This window comes from Heloderma suspectum, chromosome 11, assembly GCF_057233095.1.
Source record: "Heloderma suspectum isolate Gila_16-S chromosome 11, 16-S_ref, whole genome shotgun sequence".
Lineage (NCBI taxonomy): Eukaryota > Metazoa > Chordata > Lepidosauria > Squamata > Helodermatidae > Heloderma > Heloderma suspectum.
Genome location: NC_139468.1, coordinates 31,937,818 through 31,950,442, shown reverse-complemented (window position 1 = coordinate 31,950,442; position 12,625 = coordinate 31,937,818). Strand labels below are relative to the sequence as shown.

The following is a 12,625-nucleotide window of genomic DNA, read 5'->3' as shown; positions in this document are numbered from 1 at the left end:
TGAAATTCTCAACATTGTCAGCTCACAGGAAGAGGTTGTATAAACCAAGAGTCATGCTTGTTGAAAACAGAACCTAACATTTATCTCACAGCCATAATATTAGTACACAGGATATCAGCCAAGCTGACAGTGCCTCACATTTCTCGCTCATCACTTTATGAGGGTTAGCATTGCAAGGCCTGAAGTAAAGTATACAAGTCAGTAAAAGGTCTTGACATGGCTATGCCATTTGTCAATTTAATTGTCCTAAGGAGGCGGCTGTTACAAGGCATTAGCGCAGGGGTGGGCAACTTGTGTCCCTCCAGATGTTTTGGCCTACAACTTCCATCAGCTAGCCGTTTAGCCAACGGTGAGAGATTATGGGAGTTGTAGGCCAAAACATCTGGAGGGACATAAGTTGCTCACCCCTTCATTAGTACAACATGGCATTTCCCAAAAAACTTTTGATACCTGAGGCACTGTTTCTTTCTAGATTCGAACTGGAGAAAACTTCAGTCTTATACTCAGAAAGATATATCTATGTAAATATATCTATAGTTAGGACAGACACACAAAATCAGATCCGGGAGTAAACAGCAAGGGTCTTTTCTACAACGACAGGGTAGCCTAGTTAATATTGCCTCCTGGGCATCCTGCCCATTCATTTGCCCAGCCAGTCAGGGCTTAAGGATGGGACGGTGCTTTCTGGGCAAGGGTGATGCATCTGGGATTCCCCCACACCTGTTGATCTGTAGTGCAGGGATGCATGAGACAACTCCTGTGAATGCTTACCCTCTACCCCACCTTGGGATGATGTCACTATCCATATATTGGCAGAGAGGGAGGAGGGATCAATGCTGTATCAGCCTCTCTGAAACTGAAATGCTTTTGGCTAGTCTTCTGAAGGGCAGGAGGGAAGTGGCCAGGCCAGCTTCCCTGAGTAGAGAGCTCCAAAGATCAGGTATGACTACAGAAAAGTTCCTTGCTTTAACAGCAATTATCTGGGCTTTGCCCAGCTAGTCAGGGCACAGGGCTGGTGTTGTGCCTTCTGGGTAATGGTGATGCTTCCAAGCTTCCCCAAGGAGCACAAGTCAGCTGTGCTCTTTTTTTTTTACTCTTTCCTTCAAGATGATGGCACTGCTGATATGCTAGCAGAGAGAGTGGTGATCAGTGCTGCACGGGGTCTCTCCTCTCAGAAGGGCATGTAGGGATGGACATGTCCCACACAGACACAGTGGCATAATTTTTCAAGGACACTTCAGCCATTCTTGTGCTACGTTAATGCAAACTAGCATACAATGTGGAAACCACTGGTACGATTGTGTCATGAAATGAGAATGCTCTACTACATGATGCTATTATATCCCCATCATTCATAGGATAGTGTTTTTGTGTGTGCGTACGCCACTCTGGAAGAAAAGAAAAATGTATTGCAAAGGACCCTAAAAATTATTCAGTCAACCACCACCACCCCCCGCTGTAAATTCTGTGCTCTATAGATGTTATTCGAATTAAGCGCATTTGCATTATTGTTCTATTTTTGCATAATTCATTTGGCCATTTGTACTGTTTTGCATAATTTTTTTTTAAATTTTATTTTCTGCCAGTCACAAGGAGAGGAAAGCAGTGGTGTGCACTTCTGCAGTCCCACCCCCTGCCTAGTAGAAATCTCTTTCAGGCACTTCTGTAATTCAAAAGGCATTTTCCACACCCTTTCAAGCATATCTGCACAGCCCCATAAGGGCTGGAAATTTCCCTTTTTTGTTGCTGTTGATGTTTTAACTAAAGCCAAGATTATTAGGAATCTGAACAGATTCTTATTTTATCTAAATTTTTATTATCACTCCTAACGGAGAACATGTAAAATCCTGTGCTGGTTTTTAATAGGGACAATTTATTGGAAGTCAATGGAACAGCATCTCCAGTCCTCACACTTGCAGGGGTCTTGGCAAGAGAGGGCTAAAGATTTTTTTGTGTTAATGGATTGCAAAGTGGTCTTTTCTGTTTTTTCCAAGGAGGAAAAAGAAACAGCTGTGCTTATTCAGGCAAGGAAGCAGGGTTTGGAAAGAAGGGGGGGTTGCTTCCAGATGAGGCTTTTATTCTGTAATCACCCTGCCTCATTCATGGAATTTTCAAGGGGTTCAGACAGCAGTGTCCTCCACTTGTAACCCTCCTGTGTTGTCCTACCACTTCTGCCTTTTTTTACTTCCACCAAAATCTGGTTAAGAGAAAAAGGCAGAATAGCTTTGCAATGTCTTTTTATTTGTAGCGCTATGAGCCAGAGGGGGGTGGGGCTTTGGGCACTTTACCTGTGTATTCCTCTTCATCCTCCAGCATCTCCATCTGAGTTTGGAAGAAAGCAACTTTGGAGGGTTCCATGTCAGATGACGGCATCTCCAGCATCCTTGACCTGGAGTGATGGGAGCTGAAATTGGAGTATGGGGGCTCAGATGTTCCATATAAAATGAGACTCCATTCTTTTAACTTCCCTGTAAAATGTTAAGAATCCATCAATATTAAGTCTGTCCAACAATAATAATTTTAGTTGATCTATCATCTACTGTAATGGATTAATCTGTTGATTCAAATTAAATAAGTGTGCAAATTACCAAAATGTACATATAGGTGACCTTTTGAAATACTGAAGAAAGTGTAAGGATTTACGATGTATAGAGGGGCAGGAAAAACTACCACTCTTTGGTAGCTTTTTCTTCAGCTTTTAAGGCCCCATCTATATATGCCCTGAAATGAGTGACAGAGATCCAAAATGGTGGAATGTACCCCTTCAGACTAAGGACGGACATATCTGTCTCTCTCTCTCTCTTGCAGAGATTGTCGCTTTTTTGAGGTCAAGCTTGTTCCACACAAGCTTGTGATTCCTTTTTTTAAAAATCTGTCCTGAAATTCATACTTTTTTGTTTGCATTTTTCATAATGTACACATTTCTAAATCTATGTATTTTCCCCCCAGTACCTTACATTGCTAAATTGCTGTTTTGTTCACACTTTTTTCAAATATACACATTTTGTGCACATATTTCCCTACTATCCACATTTTTGTGTACATTGTTCCTGAAACAAGCTGCGTTGGAAAGCTTGTAAAAATGCGTATTTCAGATCGCAGCTTAATGATGCTCAAAAAGGCCAGTTACTCAAGTATTCAATACACTTCATTCAAAGCAGAAGCACTGAATCCTGCTCATTCCCAGGTGGGAGTTTAAGATTTGCTAATTTGCACAATTCCTTGGGTTTTTACTCCAAGGTTCTTTTCTCAAGAGTTTTTTTTAAAGCTCTATTAGTTACAAATCAACCTGATTAAAAGTTTCAAGGAAGCATAATGGGTACCCTTCCAATAGGATTTTGCCCCTGTAGCTTGGGATTGGGGCTGGTTTTGAGGGTTTTAAAAAAACAGCTTCAGAAGTAATCCACCAGAGCACAGAACGAATTTGCTCTAAAGAGTTCCAAGAAGGGCACGAAAAGGAATCTGTTTGCAGGGATTTATACCAATTTTCTTTGGTGAATGTATGTTGGGAGGTAGTCAGAAACACACACACACACACACACAATGCAGCAGCAGCTGGTGAGGTAGTCCTCTGCTAGGAACTACCCACCAGCTTGTGGGGGATCAAGAGGAGAGGGGAAAGCCAGTCCTTACTAGCAATCATTGGGAGGAGGTGGGTGGAGATATCTAAATCAGCACCTACACTAAGTGTATGGTTGCCAAATGGCTACAGTGCTGATTAAGATGCCCCTGTCGCTCCTAGAAGCAAGCATCTGGTCCTCATATTCACTGAAGTATGTTTGAAACACACACACATGCTCATGCACGCTGCCTCCCAGTTTCTGGTTGGCAGGAATGTGGTTTGGGGGTCCTACATGACTCCTCCCCATCACGGCTTCCCATCACATACCCCTATTGCCATCCACTTATCCATCTCTCTCCACCTGCTGCCCCAATGTTCCTTCACATGGAACCATATTCCCCATCTACAAAATTTAAATATCAGAGTTCCAACCAAAGTGTGCATATTTAGAATGTCTATGCAGCTTAAACATGCGTTTGTTGTACTGGTTTACAACATATTTATGGAGTGCAGAGTTTTAATGTTCTTAGTATAAGATTAATTTCTACTTTAAAGCAATAAATCCATTAAGTCTATGTTATGGCTCCCCAAAATGTTGTCATGCAGAGGGTATGGACTATACATCTGTATTTAAAAGCCACAGCGAGTTTCTTTCCAACTCTCCCACTTGTTCAAATTTGCCATCCCTCCTCGTGAACCCCACATTAACCGCTGCAGCATTGCCACTTATTTGTGTTTCCAATTACCTGAATGTTCTCGGCCCTTCAGCAAAGCTAAGTTGTAACTAGATGTTAACTGTGAGGGCCTCATTCAAAAGCAACAGCAAAGTTCAACATTTGGGAGAACTGTGCCCATTCACTCCACTGCCAAACACAGTGAAGTAAATACAGACCAGAATCACATCAAGAAAAACTCTAACCTAATCCTTTTGCTCTGTTGGAAAGGCACAGAGCCCCACCATCTGTTATTCAGTATTTAAAGTTATCTTGAGGCCTTTTAATGGCATTTGTATCAGAGGTATTTAATCCTGTTTTGCCTCCTGCCCAAACTAGAGCCAAGAGACAGAGTTTCAGAGAACACTGTCCTCTCTTGTATTAACAGGGGGGAAAAACTTTCTGAACACCATTCATGATTCTGATGGGGAGGGAGGGAGGCAGGCAGACAAGGGGCCAGAAATCTAGGAGAGGGTAGAAGGGAAGACTCATGAGGAACGAAGAGGCCTACATCCCAAGCACAAACACAGTATCAAATGTTATCGCTCTGTAGGACTACAAACTTTAGTAAGGAGTGAAGGGAACAGATCTGTGCCATTTTTGCAACATACACAACAGCCCTGTTCAGAACTCAAAACAGTGTGATCAGTACATTTTTTTAAAGATAGCACTACACATTCAAAATCTTGTTCACTGCAGTTACGTACAAGGGAACCATTTATTTTATTTGTTGATTTTCAAAATCTGATGGCTGGGGATGGGAGAGAAGGGAGTTCCTTGGATGATCACCTGTCACAGTTGCTGGCAAGGCATTAGGAATTCCACATTTGGAAAACAGGAAAAAGAAAAACCATTTGGAAACACTTTTCTGCCCACGACTACGCCCACCCATATTGCACAATGCTCAATATATCCAGTCTCTGATCCCAATTCAATGCTGGGTCAGGTGGAACAACTGATGGTCCCTGATGGGAACCCACACTTTTGCGTCCATGAAAAGATGCATCCAGCCAGTCCTATGGGGACCCCGATGAGCATCGCAGTGCAGATATAGAAATATGCTTGCACCTCCAAAGGCTCTGCATGGGGAAGACTGCTTCCCATGCACAGGTCTCTCTTGCTGGAGCAGGGCCCCTATGTGGAATCCAAACTCCACAGGATCCAGTGATGAAGTTCCCATTGACTTCATTCAGTGCATAGTAAGAAAGGGGCCAAACATTAATTAGGCACTTCGAAAGCAGCTTTCAGCATGTTACAGTTGCTGCTACAACTGGAAGCAACCTGCAGAAATCTCCCTGTAAGGTTTAAAACTGTACCTCCCGCAGTAAGGCACAACTCAATCCACAGGCACTTACCTTGCATCTCTGGGTTTCGGACATGATACGGCTTATCCTGGATCTCCAGTATCCATTCTCCAGCTGCCCTTTCTCCCCAGCAGTGGACGGTCATGAATTCCCAGTGTTTAAAACCTTCACTAGAATCGTCATGTTGTCTGTTAATGGGATGGCAACATGAAGAGGTCACACCGAGGCGATTTTTGCCATCACAGAGTTGGCGGAGGCCTTCTTGGCTATCTAGCCCAACTGCTGCCTGAAGCAGTGAGAGAGAGCGCCCCCCCCCCCCCGCCGCCGGTAGCTGCTTCCATTTTTGAGCTGCTGTTACCATCAAGAAGTTTCTCCTACTGTTCAACCAAAATCTTTGCTCCTGTACCTGAAGACCATTAAAATCTAGTCCTGCCCTCTGGGTTAGCAGAGAACAAGTATTTGTCCTCTTCTGTGTGATGGCTCTTCAGGTCTTTGAACAGTGCTATCATGTCCCCCTTCAGTCTTCTCTTCTCCAGGCTAAAAATCCCCAGTTCCTTCAACCTTTCCTCATAGGACCTTTCCCCATACCCCTGTTGTAAAATGCATTGGCGGGTGGGGGGTGGGGACACTTTGCATCCTAAAACCAGTGGCTCTCAGAAATACCTCACAGGACAGATGTCATCTGACCAGCAGAAGCACCCCTACATTTCCTGTGTTCTACGTATCAGCAGCGACTGAAAAACTAAAAAGTACAGAAAAGCAGAGGATCAAGTGACTCCTCCTGAATAAGACTTATGGAAGAGCCTTGCAAATGTCAAGAGACAAGGAAATACACGCATTTAGCTTTCACTTACGCTACTCAAACACCACTTGCTGACAAGAGCACGTCTCTGTGGTACTTGTAGTTCGATAAAAATAATGATGATGATGAAAATATAAATATAAACATGCAATGGGAAATAATTCATCTCATCAAATAAGCAAACTCCAAAGATTTATATACACATATTGCCTGATATATATTGAAACATGTACAACTATTCATATGATGAAAAACTTGGTTGTATATTCTCACAATACTTTATGCTCCAATTATTTATAAATAAACACCATCTTTCAATGTATTTATCTGCTGAGTATCCTTTTAATATTTTATAGCTTGTAAGTTTAGTAAAAAAAAAAGCTAAACCTTTCTTCAAAGGATCACAAGAAAACAGCTAGTACTAGGAAATGTTGATAGTTCATACCACTATGGACTTTTAATATGACATGATTTGTCCTAAAACCGGTTCACCTAGCAGAGCTTATGTGCTGCCCAAAGGGCTCAATTACATGGGGAGTGCAAACCAATCCCATATCATCATCATCACCCTCTGACTTCTTTGCTTTCTGACAGCATCTCCGACTTTCTAATTCTTGCCTGTAGAGCAGGGGTGGGCAATATGTGGTCCGTGAGCCGCATGCAGCCCCTCCCCAGCCTTTTTATGGGGTGGGGGGAGCTGCTACCATTGAATTAGTTGCTATTGCCATGATGGCAGCAGCACACACAAAAAAGCAACAATTTTGGAAGAAAACAAGGCCTCGTTTGGAAGAAGAATCATACTGCCAGAAGCCTCACGAGACCATGATTCTGCTTGTAAAAAAGGTGCGCACGCTTGGTTTCCTTCTAAAATTGGGGGGGGGGGCGTGCTGCTACTGCCACAGCAAATTCAGCAGAGGGGGCAATTTTGAGAGTGGTAGTGTGGGGCCCCTGGTCAGAGTAAATGAAGCCCCCCATCCCCAGAATTTGCCCAGCCCTTCTGTAGAAGGTTAAAGGCACTACCGATGTCATACGCTTTCAGTGTCCCGCTTGGAGGGGCATCAGTAATGGCCATAACCATCCAGTATTCTGCTTCTGGGTACATTCTTTGACTTTCTAGGTTTCAACTCTTGCCCTGACCCACATTGCAGCAACTGGACAGCCATGCTAGGAGAAGTAGCACCTATGGGTACAAGGATTTATTGAAGTAATTCCAGCTTCCAACAGATTTCAAGCAGAATGCTCTTCTTCAGGGGATATGGCTCACAGAAGATCAATAAGAGAAAAAACAAGCTGATCGATGTGTGTGCTTTGCCTCTGACTGGTTCAGTGTGTATTTGTACACCGATAGGAATGAGTCACAACTGTGTGTCTGGCATTTGCTACCAAATTCATGCCCTAGTCTCATACCCAGCCATGATTCTTCAAAGGTGTCTCTCGTATTCCTGTCCTGAACCAAGGAATGTTTAAAAATAAGCCTCTATTTCCAGACATGCACATGCACACGGTACTAGAGGTCTGAAAAAGTTACAAATCCAACAAGTTTTCAGATTACAGACTTTGGATTTTGATGCCAAAATTTGATCCCGGAATGGAATTCCAGAATTTCAATCCGCCACTGCCTGGGCATTAAATACAGACAATGAATAGTAAATGTTTGAACATCTGCACTCCCACGGATCAACTGGCATACATCTGCTATCAAAATTCGGAGGTGAAGCATTCTGGGAGGTGGGAGGAAAAATGGAGGACATTCATTTCAGCTCTAGTGCACACATATGCACTCCCAACTGTACTCAACCGCTTTTTCCAAACATGCAGCCCAGAATATTTAACTCTGCCATATAGTAGCTTGTATCAAGAGAGCACTGGCTGCCTTTTTGGATTAGCAGACCCTGACTTGCAGTCTGCCAGCTTCTTTACAAAGAAAATCCAAAAGGACAATAAAGACCTCCTGTTCATGTTCACAGTGCATGAAGTCACAGCTGGAAGAGGGGGTTGCAATTCCCTGCAAGACATTATTTTCCACTGGATCTCTGGCTTCCAAATCACCAGACAGGAATTCGAGGAAAGTAAGAAGAAAATAGCATGTTTATGCAAGACACACATGGTTGGAGAAGAAAACAGGAATCACAAAATGTACTACAGCCGTTTGTCGAGCGTCATTGAATTTCAGTGGCAAGCTACGACCACAATGAATAGTGTGGACATAATGTGTAACCAGGGCCTCAATACACTGCCCTCCTGTGGGGAGAGGGGAGGAGCTGGAGCCAACAGAGAACTGCAAAAGGACCCCTCCATGGCTTTCTCTCCCCAGAGCCTCAGGCTGGAGAAGAGGCAGTACCAATTCCACTCTTGTCCTCCAGAGGCCGCAGGGAATCCCTTCTTGGTTCCCATCTCTCTGGTTCCCTTACGGCTCTCTGCTTCTGCTTTACCTGTCTCCCTGCAGCCACCTGGCCTCCTCCTCCACATACAGACTCCTTATTGCCACTGCCCCTGCAAACGCTCATACAACACTGACTGGGAAGAGTTCGTGGCATGCTGCTGCTTGGCCCAATTTAGATAGCTGCAGAATTTTCATCTGGGGGGAGATACCAGGAAGGATCTCAAATGCCTCCCCCTGCTGATCCTCGTGCCCTCTCAGGATGTCGATGTGATGGCTTAGGTCAAGGGTGCAGAACTAGTCTTGGACGTAAGGCTCGATGACCCCCACCCCTCCAGCCTTCCGCAGGCCGTATGACATTCATTTCCGCTCTAATGCATGCATGTGCACTCCCAGCGCTACTCAGCTGCTCCCTGCTCCTGCCACCCTGTCACCTGTGTGGATCTTCTACCCAGTGCTTGGGCCAGGGACATGGCTTTGCTGCACACGGGCTTTCCCAGTTAGGGAAGCCCCATGGTATGCAAAGGAGAAGCGGCTAAATTCTCTTTGCGTCTCTGACAGAGGAGCAAAGGGGACTCAGCCACTTTGCCCACCACGTCTCTTTCCACCATTGTGGGAAGGAGGCAGCTGGGCTAAGTAGGACACTCGCCCAACCGGGGGGATGGGGTGGGGGGAGCAGCCGCTTTCCCTGGCACAGGCAACTCCCAGCACCCTCCAGTAAGGATGGCTGTCATGGGGAAATCCAGCCCTTTTGGGGCCCGACGGATCACTCCGGCGCCCTAGATTCAGCTTGCATTTGCGAGCTGAGTGGCGGGTCAGTTCCCGAAACTCAAGAACTTTGCCAGTCTGTTTTTTTTAATTGTCAGTCAGTGTTGACAGTACTCAGCTAGATGGATCAATGGTCTGAACTCAGAATAAAGCAACTTCCTATGTTCCTACATTCCTATGTTAACAAGAAACATCCTCCAAATCCCAGGAAGTACTAGTTCCCCTCTACTCAGCACTGGTTAGGCCTCATCTGGAGTACTGTGTCCAGTTCTGGGCATCACACTTTAAGAAGGATGCAGACAAACTGGAGAGGGTTCAGAGGAGGGCAACAAAGATGATCAGGGGACTGGAGACAAAGCCCTATGAAGAGAGACTGACAGAACTGGGCATGTTTAGCCTTGAGAAGACTGAGGGGAGATAGGATAGCGTTCTTCAAGGACTTGAAAGGTTGTCACAGAGAGGAAAGCCAGGATCTCTTCTCGATCATCCCAGAGTGCAGGACACGGAATCATGGGCTCAAGTGACAGGAAGCCAGATTCCGGCTGAACATCAGGAAAAATTTCCTGACTGTTAGAGCAATACGACAATGGAACCGATGACCTAGGGAGGTGGTGGGCTCTCCCACACTGGAGGCATTCAAGATGAGGCTGGACAGCCATCTGTCAGGGATGCTCTGACTTGGATTCCTGCACTGAGCAGGAGGTTGGACTCAATGGCCTTGTAGGTCCCTTCCAACCCTACTATTCTATGATTCTATGATTCCTTAGACATCCTCTTGGGGCTTGTCTCCCTTCTCCCCATTGCATCCCAGACTTTGGATACTTCAGACAGAGATCCTGATGCTGAATTAACCTCCTTGGAGGTGGGCTTCTGAGATCCCGTGGGACACCCCTGCCTCAGAGATCCCACAGACCCCAAGCTGACCAGAGGTCCAGCCTGAGGCCATCCAGAAGAGGAGAATCTAAACCTAACTGAAGCCCTGGCTTTAGAGAAATAAATGCGGAGCCAGCATCCGGAGCCCCATCACATCTTCACTCACCCAAAGCCCATCACCCTCAGTGGACACTCATGGCAGCGAAGACAGAGATGCCGCTGGAAGGCGCCCAGCACCACTAGAGCACCGGACTCCAAGCCACTTGAAATCCTTGCAGACACCTGGCTAGGGGCACGGCATGGGCACACAGCAGAGCTGCTTTGCTATTTATTTTATTTTTTATTTCATTTATATCCCGCCTTTTTCCCTCTTGCAAGGAACCCAAGGCAGCTTACATGATCCTCCTCTCCATTTTATCTGCACAAGAACCCCGCGAGGCAGGTTAGGCCGAGAGTCGGTGACTTCCCCAAAATCACCCAGTGAGCTTCATGTCCAGATCTTCTGAGTCCCAGTCCAACACTCTAACCACTACACTGCACTGGCTGTACGTGCTCAGTTGAGCTCTGAGCCTTGTCAATGTGTCTTGCTTTACTTCAGGGAGGCTGCATAGGGAGCTGTTACAGGCCCAGGGTGGGTGGGTGGGTAGGTAATTAATTAATTACAGTTATATCCCACCATTTTTCCTCCTTAAGGAACCCGAGGTGGCATACATAATCCTCCTCCTCCTCTCCATTTTATCCTCACAACAACAACCCTGTGAGGTAGGTTGCGCTGAGAGTCTGTGACTGGCCCAAAGTCACCCAGTGGGCTTCCATGGCCAAGTGGGGACTAGAACCTGGATCTCCCGCCTGCCGGTCCAACACTCTAGGCACTACACCACACTGGCTCTGTTTAAGCTACTGATTGTGGCTTAAAGATCTGGAAGTAGGATTCCCAACTCACTCCAGGTCTTTTTCAGCAACTCACGATCTCACAGCCTTGCCGGAGCAATCTCCCCCTTACCAGGCTCTTTATCAAGAGCTGGCATCCCTGTGCAGGCCCAGCAGAGCTGCAGTCTCCTGTGGCTTGCCCTCTGGCAAGATTTAGACTCTCCCCCTACCAGCAGGGAGAGTTGCCCCCTGGCAGTCTGGTCGGTGAGACCTAGTAAGTCCCCTTGCCGTAGCCCGCCCTCGCCGCAAATGCTCCGGAGTGCAAGTGTATTGGGGCAGAGACAGTCAGTTCAGCTCACCTTCTTGCCAGGAGCTGGGACTTTGTTCCAGAAGGAGATGTCAGGTTTATCTGCAGGTCTCCCCGTCGAGGATGCGCAATTGACACTCGGACAATGACATGCTCCAGGTAGGCTATGTGATGGTCAGGTTGGTCAGCACAGGCACTGGTAACAGTCACTGTCCGCAAAGTCTTGTTGGCGGGGATGAACCTAAATGAGCAGAAATAGAGGAAAGCCTACATTGACCAGGAGCAAAGAATCCTTATGGGATGGGCTTACCCTAAGTCAAAGTGGAGTGGATGAGAGATTCTGGTGGTTAACTAAACTCCACCACGTCCAGTTCCAATAACAATCTGCATTGTTACCTGGGCGTGTTTATTTTACTTATTCATTTATAATTCGGAAGCCTTTCTTCCTTCATGAAACCGAAGGTAGCACAGATGGGAACAGTGGTGCAGCGAGGTAATTTTAGACCCTGGAGTTAACGTTCTTACAGGAGCCCTCCTTTAGACAGCAACGTTATATCACTTAAGATGCGTGGTATACAACTTCAATTTCTCTCCTCTCCCCCCACCGCCATCCCATGTCTGACAACTGCTTCCGCATTCCCGATATAGTAGAGCAAACAAGCAAACTGTTTGCTAAACCTGATTTTTTTAAAAAAGTAATACTCTTGAGCATGGGCAGTTTGGCATTTTAAACTCACATAAAACAAAACACCATCATGACTGCTGGAATAAAATGGAGTTTGCTTCTGCTGCCCTGATGCTAAACACATTTAATTGGGAATAACATCCACCCTTCTTGTAGAAAAGGATAATATATATTTAAAGTAGAGGTGCAGACCCTTGGGCCCTGGGGTCAAATCTGGCCCTCCAGGGGTCCGCAGAAGGCCCCACCTCGTTCCCTGGGGACCACCCCCTTTTCCCTGACCACCAATTGTTTGGTGGTTTCCTAGCTTTGGTGCAGTTTTTTCCCCATTCTAAAAGCTTGAAATGCCTCTTCTCAGGCTTTA

The 12,625-nt window shown here is 45.8% G+C and overlaps 1 protein-coding gene across 1 annotated transcript in view; it reads right to left on the bottom strand.

The window, feature by feature from the left end:
• The window catches only part of PCSK6 (proprotein convertase subtilisin/kexin type 6), a 117,921-nt gene that overhangs the window by 26,523 nt on the left and 78,773 nt on the right, over positions 1-12,625 (bottom strand). The window contains exons 12-14 of the mRNA XM_084817382.1: positions 11,632-11,820; positions 5,631-5,767; positions 2,289-2,468 (exon numbers count right to left, since the gene is read on the bottom strand). Of these exons, the coding sequence (XP_084673508.1) occupies positions 2,289-2,468; positions 5,631-5,767; positions 11,632-11,820 (506 nt within the window). The remainder of the gene's footprint in view (positions 1-2,288; positions 2,469-5,630; positions 5,768-11,631; positions 11,821-12,625) is intronic.